At 38.7% G+C, this 19135-nt stretch overlaps 1 protein-coding gene across 2 annotated transcripts in view; it reads right to left on the bottom strand.

Annotated features, from left to right (window-relative positions):
* Nucleotides 1-19135, bottom strand: part of TPK1 (thiamin pyrophosphokinase 1) — a 309138-nt gene that overhangs the window by 232757 nt on the left and 57246 nt on the right. Inside the window, exon 2 of one of the 2 annotated variants that reach the window (XM_082278078.1) lies at nucleotides 16330-16404. The exons of the other annotated variant lie outside the window; for it this stretch is intronic. Within the exon in view, the coding sequence (XP_082134204.1) occupies nucleotides 16330-16404 (75 nt within the window). The remainder of the gene's footprint in view (nucleotides 1-16329; nucleotides 16405-19135) is intronic. 2 annotated transcript variants of the gene reach the window in all.

Below are 19135 nucleotides of genomic sequence, written 5' to 3'. Positions count from 1 at the left end.
TCTGGCCTACACATCATCTGAATATATTTAGTCTCACCCAAGTAGTTTTGATTATCAAGATTTTACTATGGTCTAATTAGTGACATTTTTATTACTAATTTGTCACTCAGACACTTTCAGTCACATTAAAAATTCCTGTCAGCTTCTCTGAAATTGCTGCGTGCTTGCAATTTTTTTTTTTTTCACACAAGATCAGCTAAGCATTTTTATTTCATTGGATCTTTGGAGGATTTTTAAAGAAACACTTAGGAAAATAATTTTAAGTAGAAGGAGACTTTTGAGCACCACAAAGAGGATGCAGAGCCCAAGGAAGTAGTATGTGGTATCCCACCTCTCAGACATAGGCTTGAATATCACCAAGAAGGACATAAAAACCACTTGACACCTTTAGGTCCTTTTCATTTTATTTCTAAAGGTATGGAAATGGTTGGATCGTCTCATTGTGTGACACTTCCTCACACACAACCTACCAGTCAGCAGCAACTCTGTGGTAGATCCAAAGCATTTTCCACGTATGTGGCTGGCTGTGCCATGTGAGCCCCTGCGGAGCTGCAAGAGTATGCCAAAACAAGCAGGAGGGGTAAGGCTGGAGCTGGTGAAAGGCTGCCAAACTCTACCTGACACCCAGCCCTGCACATCTGGAATCAATAGAGACATTGGAAAAAAATTCTGTGTGTTTGTATCTCTGTCTTGATCTCTCGTAACACGTCTGTCCTTCCAATTGAATTGAAGATGAGGTTTATACCCATGTATTCTACCACACATTGCTCAGGCTGACCAAATTCAGGCTGTATCACCGCATATGCCTTCATCAAGTTCTGATGCTTTCAACCACTAGATTTAAATCCAAGGTGTAAGCCTTCCAGAACAGCACACATTGGTGAAGAGAGAAAATTTCTGGAGACATGATACAGCCACAAATTGTACTTAAAATTACTAACTCAATATTATACTTGTTTTAAACAAAATCTGCCCTGGAATTTAGAATGCAGCCACACATTGTTTGCAAAGGATTAATAAACAATGGCAATATGCATCTTACAAAACATACTGCTTGTGCCTTTAACTGTTAATTACATAGATAGCACCTATTATAAATAATTCTGAAGCAATCCATTAACCAGACGACTTTTCGCAAATCAGAATTTATTACTCTTTTATGAGTTACTTATAAAAATGTAACATTCAGATAAAGAATGTGAAACAGCTGAAGCAGTTGACCATATCTGTTTTCCATTACAGCATTTTTGAAGGTAGGGTGAGGGAGGGAAGAAATAAAGTATCTTATTAATGCTGTATAGACAGCTCATCCTATTGGAAACTTCTCCCTTCTTCTCCTAAGGAAGGACAACTCTTGCATAGACTTCAATGGACAGGACACTGATGAGGTCTATTAGCAAGGGCAGTGAAGGCAGCTGAGGATATCACTTTTTTCTGAAACTGTGACTGAAGTCAAGGAAACAACTACTTTTGACATGAGTAAAAACAGGACTTCTGTCTCAAGTACCTATGGCTACACATAAAAGCTAATGCTGTAAAATAGCTGAATACCTTGGTATTATACATTAGTTTATTAATTACTTCCTTGTGAATCTACTGAAAAGAATTAAAATTCTGAGTGAGACAAATGTAATTTATTTTCAGCCCAAGCCATCAGTATTTGTCTACATTTCTAAAGACTATACATTAGAGATTTTGACAAGATTGCAGCCTGTGCATTCAGAGGCTATCCATGGCACAGGAGCAGAGAGGGTTAACTTTCAAACGTGTCAATAAAATCCATTTCACAAGTCTTACGCCCTAAATAATATCAGTGGGCAATGAACTGGAATTCACACTCATTTGGAACTTTAATAGATTAAACTCCAAGAGAAAGTTGGCAGATAAAAAAAGTTGAGACTGAAAAATGGCTCCTAACATTCAGGATTCATTTTACTGCATTCCTCCAAAGCATACTTATCCAAGGAAAGTGTTACTTGGGAAGGTGTTGCTGTTTGGGGTTTGTGGACGAGATTTTTTGTGGAAACCTGAGACTCTACTATCTTGCAAATTAGTGATTTATTCTCCTACACAAACTGACATCCAGAATGGTATGCCAGCTCATCATCCACAGCCTATCATACTTTAAGGAGATAGGCACTGAGCCAAGGTTTAATGAAGTCACAGAAAAGCTAAGCAATGGTTACAAGACTTGCAGTCATTTGCCAACAAAGGCTCAAAGAAGATTTATCCACCTCTATTTTCTAAACATAAATAAATCATACAAAAAAAAGGAGATGACCACATAGCCATACACAACCTTCACAAGTGATGAAGGCTTTTGGCCTCTTGCCTTATCCCACCCAAACTCTCTATGGTTTCGTAGTCTTGAAACCATAAACTTTCATAATCATCACTACTTGAACAGATCTCAACAACCACCAGGCACAAAAAGAAGACTCATGATATATGGACACTCGCACCTTAGCATGTCTCTTCCCAACTTTCATTTGTAAATGAGGAAAAGAAAGTATGGGGACCTCAATTAGACAAACGTGTATTTTTTACATGATTTGAGTAGGATTTTCCAAATAACTGAAGGCGATGAAACTTGCCAGTTTTAAATGGCGTAACTTCTCCAGGCTTCTTAGGAAAAACATTCCTTATGCTTATTTATGCTTGGGTATATTGCAATTGCAACATTTCTCTCAGAACGCCGAAATGTCATATATTCTCCATGAAAATACAGTGTGTCAAACTTCACATTCAGCTTTTCTCTCAGCTGCTTCTTGCATGGATTCAGAATGCCTTTTCTAAACAAAATAAACCTGGGCTACAGCATTACTAATAGACAGAAACAATATCCTTAACAAACAGTTGATTTAATACAAGTAAATGAATGGTTGGTTTTCAGTCCCTACTGGACACTGGGGCAATTTGTTTATTTTAGCACTGTATCTCAAATGTGGAGTGAATAGGAAGATACCCCAGAAACATTCATGTCATCACAGTATTGGTTGCTCAGAACATGTATGTTTCAAACTTGAATGTGGTGCCAGACGCTCCTTTCCACTGCTTCTGTCAGTATCTGGAAACATTTGATGTTGGGGTCCCTCCCCTGCCATGTAGCCCTGGCAGAGGGGCCCTGAGGGCACAGACACGGGGTCTCCCTGCCCCTGCTCAGCCTCGTTCCCATTGGTTGGTTTGTGTTCCCTGCGCGGGCAGAAGGACCCTTGGTCCCGTGACTGGAACAGTTCCTGGGCAGAGCCCCGGCCATGCGGCTGGAGAAATAAACATCTCTGAAACAGCTACCAAGAATCGGTCCATATATATTTCTTTTCCACGGGCCTCGTTGTCTGATACACATGTTGCAGTATCCCCACTGAAACAATGTGGCATCTCAGAAATATTCCAGGCAGGGTATATACTTGCAGTATGATGTGAAACACAATTCTGATTCTGGTGATGAATCCCAAACACAAAAGGAGGTATGACATGAGAATCAGAAACATCTCCTGATTTAAAAAAATCTCAAAGTGACCTAAGAAACACATGGCTAAAAAGTTACTCAATCACAGCTCAGAGAAAGGAGTTCTTCCACAGAAAAGTCAGGGAAGGACTCAGTGCCCTCATGCAAATCTAAGTCCCACTTTCACATCCTACTTTTTCTAGATTCCCTGGGGCAAGACCAATAGCTCCTAATTGATTGTTGAAAAAGAAATCACTGTACTCCCAAGGGAGCAGAGACTCAAATGACTTTTGACCTCTTCACATGGAGAGATTTCCCAAACCAAAGCTCAAAATTCTTCAGTCTGTATCAGAGTGGTTTTGACTCTAATGAGAGCATTATTTCTTACCATTCTCTAATCCTTAAAACTTCTGCATGAAATTATCAAATCCACTGATATCCACTATCTACTAGGGTCTAAAAATGACTTCTACCTCCCATCTGAATGTCTACAGTGGCCTTGTTCTCTCAGAAAAAGAACATCCACACAAGTTCTTCTTTTGCAGGTTCAACAACTGTGCCTATGAGCGAAGGAAAACACATCATTAGGCCCCCTTTAGACCACCATACTAATTAATGGGAAACAGTGATAGTCTTCCTTTATAATACAATGCTAGGAAAAGTATCCCAAACAAACCAGGAGTAAGATTAATAGGCGTAAAACACCCCTAAACCATTCCAGACAAAATCTTTAATAGTTTCTTTTTAGCAGTGCATTCAGTTTGCAGGCAATGATTGTGCCATTCTTCTAGGCCTGGGAAGGAGCTGGATGCTTCTTTACCACAAACACAACATATAACATGTAAATTTGTTGCCCTGAAGTGCCTTCAAGATCCTTTTCCCCAATCTTTTATGGCTAGTAATATGGATTATCAACTACAGCATCCTGCACTACATTGATAAAGAAGTGGCCTAGACAGTTTGATGCTACTGCATCAGCAAGGACAAAGGTTCAGTGTGCAGTTATTCATGCTATTATAAGCAGTCCTAGTAGGAAAAGACAGGACACTCACGAAAGAAAAAAACCCACCCACACACACACAAAAAAGCACCAAACAAAAAAAATCCAAAACCCCCACAAAAAAATCCTCCCCCCAAAAGCCTGCTAAGACTTGCAGCAGACTTCAACAAACTTTGCACACCTCCAAATTTTATATCTAAATGAGAAGAGCAGCAGCATGCACTTGCAATATAAAAGACAACTCTTTTAGTAAAGATTTATTATGCCAATAACACTAGAGCCTACCTATTGTCCCACACATTTTTAAGGACACTGCATATGTATATTCAAATTGCCAGAGATGAACAGTGGGTCACAAACAAAACTTAAAATGTTGAACTGTGTCAGGCAAATTGATAGTGCATTTATTATTTCTACCCTTTCTTATGCATTTTGGCATAGTCAGTTCTGCTGCCAAAGCATTTCTAGAAGGTGAATATAAAGGATATCAAGCACTATAATCACTGAATGAAATGAGTGATGCATTAACGCTCACTCAAATCTGTAGATCTAAAGAAAAAGCAATAAAATTAAATGCATGATTTAGAAGTAATCTTAAACACTAAACTGATCCTAAATTCACCAAGGAAAGCAAACTTCACAAATCACTGCTAAGAGCATTAGCAATCTCCCTCCTAGACAAAAGGTCAGCTTTGGATGACTTGTTAATATGTATCTGGGTTTTACAAAGTCCTAATGAGAATGCTGCTCTCTGACAAAGGTGCACAGACCTACAGAAACAGAGGTGGTCAAGGAAAACGGCAACCACAGCACGTTCAGAATTAGATGATAGCTTTGCAATCTCCAGGGCCTTAACCTTATTGTCCTTCTCCTGTCACTAAATAGAGAAGGAAAGTTTGACATGGCTAATGGGAAAGACTTGAGAGTAGAAGACAACACTGAGATTAAATAGAGCAGACTAACTATAGACACCAGCTACCACAGAATTTACTTGCCTCTTTTTATTTTGCAGTACACTGGCCAAGGAAACAGAAGGGAAAATAACCTAACATCTGGGCTCCTATTCAGGCCTCCAGACCTCCTCAATTTTAGGTACCTAGCAGATATATCTAAATTTCTATGGAGATCCAGAAGATAACTCTGATTTCTGTCCATTGACTGAGGAAAATACTGACATCAACCTAGGAAATTAGTAAACTTTGGCTAAATATCCCAAGAGAGAGAGATGTAACTGGAGGACCCAGTGCACTAGTACTTAAGCAACTTTAAACCTTGTCAGTGTGAGAATTAGTGGACATTTACTATGCCTCATGCACCCTCTTATGCTTCCTCTTCTCCTTCAGCAAGCAGAGGGAAAGACAGATTGACAAAAATGTATTAAAAAAAAAGGAAACTGTGACTTTTGCCAAACAGTTGATAAGATGACAGTTAATTTATATTATAACACCACCAAGGACAATGTATAGACAAATTGGAAGAACCAGTCTACTTCCTTAATATGTTAATATTCTCAGGAATTAAAATTGGCTACAATCCCTCTTGTCCTGACCTTCTTTCCCCCTAAAAATGATGGATTATACAGTAATGCTCTATGTAGTTGGGCATGTTCCCCACCTCTCTCTCTCTGTCCGTGTCTTTTCTCACTTTCTGTTCGCACCATAACTTCTAAAACAGTTATTCAACTTTGGAAAACAAATCAAAAAGCACAGTCTGAGTCTCTGACTAAGCAAGAAAGTGGAGTGAACCAAACCAGACAGTTTTGTGAGATATTCAGAGGGTTCAACCCACTCAAAGTTCTTCATAAAACTACTGCTGACAGAACCTTCTTCTGATGGTCTAAAGCCTTTCCTGAAATTTAAATACACCTATAGATACCTTAGAACAGCCTCACATGTATTTGTCAAAATGATTACACAGCTCAGTTAAATAGAGCTGACATGTGATCTATGTCACACTAAGGGCAATACATTTGGCAATGACCAAATGTTGTGTCTTCTTGAGCACATTTTGCTGATACTATTCACTTTTTCTAGAAACCTCATCAGCAATCATGTTCCAGATCTGTAATTACTGCACATCTTTTTAGCAGTGAAAAGATTTAAGCCTGAATGACAACAGAGGCTCATTCAAATGCAGCATCCATCACAGAGGACACAATTTTTCACATTTACTTAAAACTGGGATAGGAAGAAAACTGTAAAAATTAGAGAAAAATAATTTCTACACTACTTTTGTGATAGAGGCTTACCTAGAAAATTCTTCTGACTGCTAAAATTCTTCAAGTTTGGAAGGTTTTAGAGAATGAGAAAGTATAATGCACTGCTGCTTTGTAAAGGTTTATTCATACTCATGCTCCATGCAAGGAATAAGGGACCTAATATTTATCCTCCTAGGAATAGAAGGTATAATTCTCATTCCCTTTATCTTGGATTATCTGTCAAGACAGTAAGTGGACTGTTCAAACATTCTTTGTTTTCAGTGTTTTTAAATCAAGATGAAACATAGGCCAAGCTGTTAAGATGTGCTGCATGACTGCATGTCTCAGCTGCTCAGTGCTCAGCTTTTCTCCCAGTCCTGGATGGGTAAAAGAGAAGGTTAGGAAACCAGAGTCCATTTAAGATGGCAATTTAGGCATTCAAAAGATAATCAAAGTATTTTACTTCTGGTATGATTTGGACCGGACACTGCACTTACATCACTTTTGCCTTGTACCTCAAAGAAATTCAAAATCCAATGGACCCACCTTAATCCTGTACTAAAACATGAGCTGTGTTGTTTTGTTGAACCATGTATTTTCACAGGCTAAATAACTTACTCAAAATTCCTTGTAAAAATCTGAAGTCTATTAGTAACGTGCAGAATTAGCATATCCCCCAAATTAATTTTAAGTAATTGTGACAGCATGTTACGAATTTGTGTTCTTCCATAGGACACTTATGTTGCCAAATAGGGCAGTCTAGCTGCATTCTGAGGCTTTCCAGTTCTTGCACTTCAAAATGTTTGGGGCCTCTTCAAAGACTTGCAGTGTCAAATCAGTCCCTCTTTCTCTTTTCCCCCTCAAAAGAAACACATTTCAAGTGTTCTGTTCTGTGACTATCCAGTTTAACCTGACTGTAAATTACTCATAGCTTATTGCGCCCCACAAACACCAAGCCAATACTGTGGACAACTATGGCCTACTGGAAGCTAAGACCTCAAGCAAAGTGCTTGTTGTAGGTAACATCAAGAAGCTTGCAAGACAAATGCACGTTCAGACAAGGAAAAACTTAGTTACCTGCTTAACGACTTACACTGCCAGAAACAGAACTCCCAGTGAGCCATATCTTGGACTCGTAACATAAGCAGCAAGGGTTTGAAGGAGCTGGGGTTTTTCAAAAGAAAATCCAACAGAACGATAGTCATACTCTAAAGTACCAAATTATTTCAATGCTAATGCAGCTTACATTGAACCAACATCGATTCTTGTGGTTACACCTTATCCAGGACATCCGACTTAACATTAAGCTTTATTTCAGTGAAAACAGAGGGAGGCCCTCTCTAAAGAAAGACTTTTATGGAAGTCTGAACCAAATTAATGCAAAGTAACTGAAGGAATATTGATACCAATAGCTTCTACATCAGGCTGTGTTAGTCATAAAGCTTCCAACAACGGAAGATGATAATAAAACACCCCTAAAAATTATAGGTTGTCCCAATTATTTCTGAGGTCAGTGGAATTTTCCCCAATGAGAAACCTATGACAATGTTTTGCTTCTGTTCTGATGTGATTCACTGCCGATGAAACCAAAGACAGGATGATATACATCACCATTTTCTCCTCAGAGTATTAGATAAAGAATTGTTAACTTGCAAGGCAAAAAGGTGTTAATAACCACAATACTTGTTCCACTTCTATGTGCCACATTTTTTGGCTAACATCTAATCAATTACACATTAAAAAAAAAACCTACTATGCCGTTTTCTAAATGTAAACACACAGACTATTTTTAGTAACACATTTATACACTGCTGAAATCTAACAAAACAGCCTACTGCACAAAAGAGATGATGAGTAGAGCAGAAAAGTTAGCTATTTTCTGACTTACATGAATTTACAGTTCAATTTTAATACTTGATAATATGGGTGAACACAAGACAGCGTGTAAACCATTCAGATGAGAAAACCAGCAACCCACCATCCATATTCTCAAATTACTGATGTCCCTTCAGGCACTGAACATAGTGAAGGATACACATGCCATCAGTCAAGTAGCTAATAATACTAGCATCATCTCAACATATTACAGAAGAGTTAAACTGTTCACTGGATGAGTTACTTATAATTGCAGTCACGGTAATAAAGTAATCAAAACTTTTAAAATTCAAAATCTGGAAATATAACAAGACTCAAGCAAATTAAAAGGACAAGATCCACTTTCAAAAAGCATTGGAAATAAGCGTTGGACCAAGGTGAGCCATTTGTACCACTGTGGGCTTCTTGGGACTTTTTTCTTTTTTTTTTTTTCTTTTTTTTCCCCCTTATTATTAAAAAAAGGTTTGTCTGGCCTAAGGCAACCCTGGAGTAAGAGAAAAAGGAAGACTACAACACAAGGGTTCGATCCAAAGGCCATCACAGCCAGTGAGAAGACCCCGACACCAGCAACCCTAGATAACATCCATATTTTACAAGACCTTACACTTCACCTTAGGAATGGATTCATGCTGAGCTCTAGCTATGAAAATAATACTTTTGACCTGTAGTAACTCCCAGAGAAACAACCTTTTAAATGCTTTTCACTGTGTAGCTGCAGGCAGTGAAAATCCAAGAGTTCCTTTTATGAATTAAGAACCTGCCCTTTTCTGTCACAGGTCTTAGTTATGCTAACCTCATGCATTCACCTCTCCTCCTTGAGTTCATTCCCAGGACCACTGCTCTTCTTCAATCACTAACAAAATGAGCCATGAATCATCTTGTTTTTCTATTGCCTTATGCTTCTCTTTCTGCTTGGGGTGCTTCAAAGCACTCTCCTGACAATATTTTCCAAAGCGCCTTCTTTCAACAGTCCTCTGGGAAACATCATGGTAACCAGATATATAGCGTGATACTATCAAAGACTTCTATACAGCAAATCTTGTGACAATAGAACTCCCCTAATGGTATTTGCATCCTGGCTTCATAGAAAAAGCTCTGTAATAACCTCTCATTTTTTCCTTGTGCTGTAATCATCTGTTATGCTTCTCACTAGTAATTCTCTATTGTTCTGTTACTCTGAACTTCAGCTCAGCAAGGTTTAGTTTTTCAGAGCATCACAGAAGGGAATCTTAATTACTCTTTTTTTTTATTTTTTCACTTTTCAAACAAAATCTCAATTCCATAAAACCAACAAAAAATCCTCTCAGATCTCAGAATTTCCTGCTGCTGGATTTGCAGAGAACTAAAATCAACAACAAAACATATCTAGCTTACTATGTCTCAAATTTTATCAAGAGACCTCATTCTGTCACAGCATCTACTACAGTGAGAGAACTTGAACTCTGCAAAAGGCCTAGAAGATCAGCTCTGTCCTCAGCTTTGCCAATAACTATCTAAAAATTCACAAAAATCAGCGAGACCTACCTTTTAAATTGTCCACACACCTAGGCTATGTCTCTCAAGAGTCCAAATTCCAAACCAGAATGGCACTAACAATATATATGTCACAAATAGAATAATTTTATCATATTTCTGGCGTTTTAAGCGTGGTTTTCTAAAGATAAATTTAAGCTTCCAGTTCACCACTGAAAATCTGGTAGAAATCAAGCTTATATACCAAGTCATAGGCAAAGTGTAGTCTACAAAAACTCTCTTCCCAAAATCCCTGCTAGTGCAAATTACTGCATGTCCTATGATCCAGATCCTACTTTGTTCCTTGAGTCCTGTGTCCAGTTCTGTCTTGTCTCATTTCAAGAAAGACATTGAGGTGCTGGAACATGTCCAGAGAAGGGCTACAAGGCTGATGAAGGGTCTGGAACACAATTCCTATGAGGAGCAGCTGAGGGAGCTGGGGTTGTAGCCTGGAGAAAAGGAGGCTCAGGGGAGACCTTATCACTCTCTACAATTGCCTGAAAGCAGGTTGTAGCCAGGTGGGGGTCAGCCTCTTCTCCCAGATAACAAGTGATGGGATGAGAGGATGTAGCCTCAAGCTGCTCCAGGGAAGGTTCAGGCTGGACATCAGAAGGAATTTCTTCACAGAAAGGGTTGTTAAATATTGGAATGGGCTGCCCACGGAAGTGATGAAGTCACAGCCCTATGAGATGTTCAAGAAATGACTGGATGTGGCATGTAGTGCCATGTGCCAGGTGGTGATCAATCAAAGGCTGGACTCGATGATCTTGGAGGTCTTTTCCAAATGATTCTGTGTTTCATTTCCAAGCCTAAAGCATGGGACTAGCCAGCCCTAGAGAGGGGCAGATTTTCTTGTTCCTAAAGTATATCATAGATTCCCTACCCTCAAGAACACTTGAAATTACTCCTCTGAGACTCCTGTAGTTGTAGGACCTAACTCACTGCATGCAATCTAACAACAGGCATATCACCATAACAAAATCTTGTTTAAATCTAAATTAAGTGGCACAGAACATAAAATTTAAGTTATTAAATACAAACTAGAAATTATACTCCTGTTTTGATTCAAATATGGAAAAACGAACTTCATATTGACGTTTTAGTAGAACAGAGTCCCTCTGTTTGGAGGAGAGAACAGAATAGTTTAGCTGAGGCCAGCAGTAAGAGTTACTGCTAGTCTAAGATGCCTGCTGGAAAGTGCAATAAAGCATACAAGTCCATGTGACATCCCAATCACCATTTTTATGAACATTTTCCTATTTATTAATAGTAGCTGCTCTGAATTCCCTCAAGTTTTATGCCAACTGCCAATTCTGGGTCCAGTACAAATTTGAGATATATTACAAGTAAGTTCAGCTAGAAATGAAAATAAAAGGTGAGAAAAAAAGCTCACCATATGCCAACAAGGCAAGTTCATTGATGACAAGTAAAAGGGCAAGTGAATGGCTGCATGTACTAATAATTCTGAAAGTGTAGGTGAGTTCAACCCCTAAAGACAATGAGGAAAAGGTATCAATCATAGAGAAGAAAAAAATAGCACCAGGGAAAGTCAGTTTATTTCCCCTCCTCTTATTAAACTACATTATCTTTTTTTCTGCTCTGAGACAGTAAAACTGTTCCAACTAATCTGTTGCCTTCCCCTCTGTACAGCTGAACTGATACCTGAACTTTATATTGCCACTTGTATCTTATTCCCCTTTACACATAGCTCTTGGACCTCAACTGAAGACATTCAAAATATCAATCACCAGTTACATTGCAGACAAAACCATATGGAACATAAAATGTATGGGAGCATGTGGCATTCAAAGACAGATGACTCGGAAATTGGTGATACAAATCAGCACCTTTCCTGACTTGATTATTTACTAAGAGGAGGCACAGTCACCTCTAGGTGCTAACCAACCATTCATTATCAGCATTTTCACCAAAGAGTAGGCTGGCCTTGACAGCAAAGTTGCCTGATGATTATCAAGATAAGATTCAGAATGCAACAGCTGCTTTGATTGTTGCAATATGGGTATTGATAGAGATGGAAAATTGAGAAAAACTCAGTTTATGGATAAGCGATCACAACAGAAATAGTCTAAGAAAATAGCATTTACATGAAGACAATTTAACAGAGTTTGGATTTGACTTACTACACTGCTGCTGTAGAAGAATGATTTCTACTATCTCAGTATATAGACCCCCCACAAAATACAGAGCTGAACTCTCCAAGATGAGCAACATTCCTCTTTCTGGAGCTCCTCCGTTGTCATGATCTACAAGGTGTCACAAAATACCTATATATTATGCATATGAAGTGGCTGGTCATGTTGTCTATAGACCAGCGTAAGAAGACAGAGCTAGACCCCAAGTTCCTTCACTGAAAAGAATGGTCCACGGAAGAGACTATTAACAGACATGCACCTGAAGGACAGACATTTTTGCAGCCTGGTTGCATAGATGTCTCCTTCCCATCTGCTTGTCCAACATTAAACCTACCTCCCACAAGTCAGGATTCAGTCAGCCCATTCCAAAGGGATGTTGGTAGCTTATTTTAATACATCAGCCAAGTACATTTGGTAGTATGAATGGCTAGTATTTAAAGTCGTTCAACGTGTTTTGTTTGATTAAAAGCTTTCACAGAAAGAGTTTATTTGTGGAAAGAAATCACAGTCCTTTTGAAGGAGGCACAATGGCCAGTGCATCACAACCACTGTGAGAACTAAAAAATACCCACGGACTCATTTTCCTACTGTAAAGCACAGCTTTACAGATTGCTGTAGAATGTTGCCATTTCACTCTGACTTTTAAAATGATGATCTTATTTTCCAGAGCATAACTCCTTGTTCTTTAAAGCTGTCACTGTCAACAGTTAAGAGTGGAAAGTACTCTGCAATGTACAGCCATGTAACATCCTATTGTAAAGCAGGGACATGAAGACAAATCTGGATTGTTTGAGTAGCTTGTAGGGGTAATGTTTTCAGAAAAAAACCCCCAATTTTCAGATGCTGAACTTAAGACAATTTCACTGAGGTGATTTCTCAGCAGTAATTCTCCCTCTTCCCTAGGGAGACATCAAAAAACCAGAGCACTTGCAATCACGAGACATAGCTGAAATTCTTGGAGTAAGTAAGTCATTGCATTTCTGATTAAAGAGATTTTAAAGAGCAAAATCAAAGTCTCAGGAACTTTCTTTTGCACCCCAGAAAGCCCATTCTGTTTTCAGCCACTAAAACCTGGGCTTCTGTACTTTTCAAACTTAACATAAAGACAGCTTCAGACTTTCAACTCACAGTCAATTCCGTGAAAGAGGTATTTACATTTGAAATCACTGGAAAAGTAGCCAGAGAGACTAATTCAAACTGGATTTTTTCACAACCTTTTTTTTTTATTATTAAACAGTATTCAAACCAGGAGCTAGAAACTTTGCATAAGCAGGAATTTAGCATGTGTGACAGTGTTGTTAAGGTAAGGCCCACTGGATCCAGTCTTCCTTACAGAAAACTCACAGACAGAAAGATGTGCAGCTCTGAGAAAAGCAGGGCCCTGACCCTTCCATATATTTTCCACATTACCTATTCCCCTTTACTGACCTTTTCTCTTTAAATTCTCCTTCTATTTGGTTTGTCCCCTTTTCACTATACGAAACTCAATAAATCCTCCAGGGAACAACCAGTGTTTTCTGCCATATTAGTCATCATCCTGCTTTTGCAAACTATCCCTTCTCCAGCATTACATCCATCCTGCTTTTAGGACAGCACTAATACCACATGACTGTATCAAACACCAAACAAGTGAATATATTCTAGATTGATTTACTACAGTAATGATACATAATAGACTAAAATCATATAGTCCTTAGCTTGTACTGCTTCACTATTGCCACGTATCCAGCTTGTATGGCAAGAATGGTAAAAGATGTCTCCTGAAGTGATGAATCTGATTTCAGTGTCCTTCACAAAGCACAGGGAAGTTCATGCAAACTGGTACAGACTGAAATAGTTCTTTTGAAAGTATGTCAGTAAAAATAGATTTCATACACGTGTATAATAAGACAAAGGTTAATTAGGTGCAACCACTTTTTCTTGAGGTCGAGAGGAGTTACACCTGGGATGATTTTAGCCTAGAATAGCCACTTATTGATGATTTTTATTTATTTTTTTTTTTTTAAACTTAAGACATATCACATCACACCATTTTTACTTGACACTAAACTGACAGGGCTAATGAAAGAAGTTATTTTGATAGGGCACAACCTACTTGAAAAAAACACATCTCAGCATTCTGTACTCAGTATAACACCCAAGATTCCTGTAACTCAGAGAAGTGGGACGATATTTTATCTTCTTTTTCCTTTGCATTTTCTCTCCTTTTCACCCCCAGTTTGTGTAGCTGGCAGTATTCTGTGGATTAACAGCTTCATTATTTCCTTCTCATCTCTCCTTTATGATATCTCAAGCATATACAGCTGGTCACTGAGCACTCTTCCTAAGGATGATTCTTTCAGAACTTCTTTCAGTTCACATAACAAACCCCCAGGTTCTCCTAGTCCTGCAACAGTCCCTGTGCTAACGCTCCTTCAGAAGCAGGATCCAGAAAACTGCTGACATCTAAAGTAGTCCACTGGCACTGTAAGCCAGGCATTACCAAAACCTTGTCTGGGACTCACTAAGGTTTGCGGAAGCTGAGATGCTTTGAAGAAAAACATTTCATGCTTACCATGTAACCAGCTCCATCTTTCATTTTACTTAGATAGAAAATATCCACCTATTTCTTAAAATAATCTACCAGCAAAAGTCTTAGTAGCTTAATTAGGACTTCTGCTTCTCCCACACATTCTTTGGAAAACTTATTTACAGCATGAGTGATCACTTTCAACACAGTTATGCTCAAAGAACAGGAACCCATTAAGGTAGTTTCAAACAAGACAGTCTTTGGCCAACTTGATTTTATTCAGCTCCTTATTTTAATCCTTCACAGAAGCACTACAGTTAAAGGCTCATTAGTGTTACGGGAAGAAACACTCTATGCCCCAAGGTTTGCTCAAAAGAGAAAGACTTAAAACTCCAAAGGGCAGACAAAAAAAAAAAAGTCTGATCAACAAAATACAGCAGAAAAGAAATACATGCAAGGTACTACAAGACACTAAATACTGCCATTCAGAAGCTGTGAATGTCTGGTTTACTGACTCTTTTTTTAACCCCAGTCCCCAAACAGTAAAGGTGGGACAAAGAAATAAGATCAAATACTTCACCTTGGTTTCTTCTCTATTTAATACAGAGCAGGTGTTTCAGTATATCTTTTTAAATGAAAAAATATGTAGAATCACATCTATAAAATAACTGGACAGCCCTTCCACTGAGCACTGCTCACTTTCTTGCTGATTATGCAAATGAAAGTGAGTCTGTTTGGGGTACAGCACTTGTTCAGATGCTTTGAAGCATCTTGTACAACTCCCTTTTTTTATCACTCCTCTGGCTATATAGGTACCTAATTTGGGTTTACTGGAATTAAGAGTTATAAATACATTCAGCTCACTTCATCCCTTATTCCAATTCATTTAAACTGTACAGCTACCCCCTGCCAGTCCTTACGCCTATGGTGCAATCAAACAGCTCTATCTGCTCCAGTTAGGAGGAATCTCTCTGCAAGGTTCCCACCCTGGGAACAAGTTAGAGACAGTTCCTGTGGCTTTTCAGAAAGCTTCTGAAGGACTACATTCCTGCATGGAGAAATTAATAGCTCCAAGCTAGTAAGGATTTACATATCTCCACAAAATGTCAGTAAATCTGAAACTATCATACCAGAGATGATGATTAGCACTGTGCATATTTAACAAAGGGGTAGTGAAATATGATTTGCATATTTCTGACAAGCATGCAAATTCCCCACTGCTTTCACAACTTAATATCTACACGATTCATTTTATTTTGATTAAATATAACACATTTCACTGATGACCTTTAAGGAAATGCTCACTTCCAGACTCTTAAATGCACCGTTAACCTGCTACACTTTGTCAGCAAAACAATGATCATTCCTAAGAAGCCTCTGAAAAGCTACAGTCTTACACAGATCAGTCCACAAAGTTGCAACTGACATATGCAATGCAGGGATGCAGAATTTGCATAATCAGCTCATTTGCTGCATTCAGCAACAAGGGACATACTCTGCTAATTCACACCCTCACCAGAAGGTTGCTCCAGTAAAGAGGAAATTGCCACACTGCAATTCAAGAGACATGAAGTACATTAGCTGGGTAACAGCTAAGAAAATAAGCAAATGAAGATGTATGTAAGTTATTATTACCTCTGCTCCACAGACAATGAAAATGACCTTTGTTGAAAGGCTGGTTCAGAATCAGGAGGCAAAACTTCAGGTTCCCTGTAAGATAAATGTTGGTTCTCATTAGCAAGAATACTGATTTTTTGTCCTTTTTTTAAATTTTCTTTTTGCCAGATTAATTTTAGTCCAACCACATCAGAGTAACTCCACTAATTTCCTTGCTTCTTAGGCTTTACCACTGTCAGATTGAGAAGCTGTCAGAACCTCATAAGATACCGTTTACTTGGTAGGGTTTTACTAAATGTTCAATTTATAAGTGACTTTTATTTACTGAAGGCCATCCTCAACAGCTCTCTCATTTAATCTCCCACACGCTGCTGCTGCCTGAATGCAGCAATTACTGATATGAGCTTCACCCTGGTCTCTGTTAATGGGGAAGGCTGGAGGAGACTCCATATAAAGATGTCTCTAACCTACATCCAATATTCCACCCTCCTGGAGGATGCAGAACTCTTGCTGCCATCAGTGGCTTCTGCGCCTGTGCTTTCATATCATTAGAAACTCTAAATGTGGTAGATACATTACAAATGAAGAATGAAAGGCCATGACCCAGGAGCTGAAAAACACAAGCTAATAAAAGCAAAAGTGTACTTTAACCTGTGTTATCTAGGTGATACTGCAGACCAAAAATCTCAGTGGATTTACCAGCCCAACTTGATTGACCTCATAAAGCCTCCCACCCCTGCAAAACGTGCACTGTGAAGGTTGATAATAAACCTACAGATAGAAAAGCCTTAAAAGAAAAAAAATTATATATAATACGATACACTTTGAATTTAAAGAGTAAATACATAAATCTTTCGATGGCTGCCTGTGGTGGTATTTGCATTATTTCACTTCCTAATTATCTTGCCAATCATATAGGAATACAAGTTTCCCCTGGAGCTTGATAACCTTAGGCAATCAAGTTAATGAATATTATTTGGTCGTGTGAAACCACTGTAACTGAAAAAAGAAAACCTCTATCACTAGAAAGTCTTTTGAGAAGATCCAGTATAACAGGAGGCAGAAGGCTACAGCAGAAGCCTGTGGCTTAAGCCATATGATGTTATCAAGGAAAATACAGCTGCCCCAATTCCTGAAGTTGAAGGAACATCTAGGGATAGGAGTTGGGAGGGGCAGTCTTTAAATTAAATGCATGCTGAGGAGAATGAAGTGAAGGTCAGCACACTGGGATACCACTGTTCTGCATCTTCTGCACCTTTTCTTTTGAGTGATTTAGGGTTTCCCTCCCCACTGACCCATTCAATGCCTCAGTTTCCTAAAACAGAAGCAACAGTATTGTCCTCCTTCATATGTATCAAGGAAAACATAAATAAAGACCTAGATGATTTTTACTCCAGTAAAAAATCAACATGACTATCACAGCTATCTTCTGCCTGGTGCATTCAAATACTTTTCCTCATGTCTTCTGCTTGCATCTTTGCTGATACGGGCCTCACTTCCATTTAATTAATGTATATAAAGGGGAATAAACTTTCATAGGGAATAAATGGAGAGGTGGAAGGACCAAGTAAACACAGGAAAGTGAGAAAGGTTTTTCTTTGTGTAGTCTGAACAGTTTTGCCTTGTCCTTGAACTTTAAGAGAAAGGTAGAAAACAATACATTCAAACTAAGTGCCAATTTCCAGCTGCCTCACAGAATGGGACTTCAGCAGCAGATCTCCTAATGATTGTTAAGTGAGAAAGGCTGCCAACTCTTTGTGTTAAACATAATCATCTAGTGATGCCCTCCATTGAAAATAGCCAGCAAATATCCCAGGTTCTGTTACTGGTATGATAATACAAACAGACATGGGTGCTGTAAGCCTGTTCTTGCTAGTGAATCACAAAAGGCATTTCTGTGCCTGTTTTAAACCCTTAAGCCTTATCAGCATATGGAAACAGCCATAGATTCCAGCTTTTTTTGCACATTGGGATTTGTACATCGTTGTACTCTTGTTATATATATTAGGGTACATTTTTGAAGCCAAGGCCTGACTGTTGGTGTCCACACAGAGATTTCTGAGGCTGATTTTCAGAGATGACACTCCAACAGCTTCCGGTGAGGCCTGTAAGAGCTGCTGGGTCTTACATGTTCAGTCATTGCAAAGAAGCCAAGCAGGTGCCCCCAGCACACACAATTAGGAGATGGGGGTGGGGTTATGTGTTCAGCATTGTCTGGTTTTTGGGTTTTTAAAAGTACAGTTATGGGTTGAAAAAGTGATGAAATGGAAATTATTGTTTCACCTGCTCTTAAAGAAGTGAACATTCCAGTCATTTCAAACCAGTCATTTCATACAATTAATGCATGATAAAATGCTATGATTAATGCTGCCAAAATGAGCCTAAATGTCAGTATTTTAATGGTGCCTGCTGAGTTAATATAAAGCTGCACACAAGGCTCAGTCCTCGGTAGATGTAAAACAGTAATAAAATTGAGCTGCAATAATTAACAACCATTGCCCTAAAAACTATTAATAAATTGGGACATCTGATGGCAAGGACCACATCAACAGACAGAATATGCAACACCCATTACTCTGAGAAAAAACTGATGAGAGCTCACTGTGCCACTGCTCCGAGCACTCTACTGGCTATTCATTTGAAAACAAATCTACTTCAAGGCCATTTATCTTTAAAAGCCCTTAAAAATTAGGAAGCATCTATCTCCTGGATTGTCTGCCCATCTATTTTTCAAAAGATAATTAGCACCCTGACCCAACCATTAATGACATTGTGCTCTGTTTAGACTAACAGGAAAGAGGATTCTGTAAGCAAGGAATCAGCA

Source organism: Coloeus monedula (assembly GCF_965178545.1).
Source record: "Coloeus monedula genome assembly, chromosome: 1".
NCBI lineage: Eukaryota > Metazoa > Chordata > Aves > Passeriformes > Corvidae > Coloeus > Coloeus monedula.
Note: the sequence above shows the minus strand (reverse complement) of the source record. Positions and strands in the feature narration are given on the sequence as shown.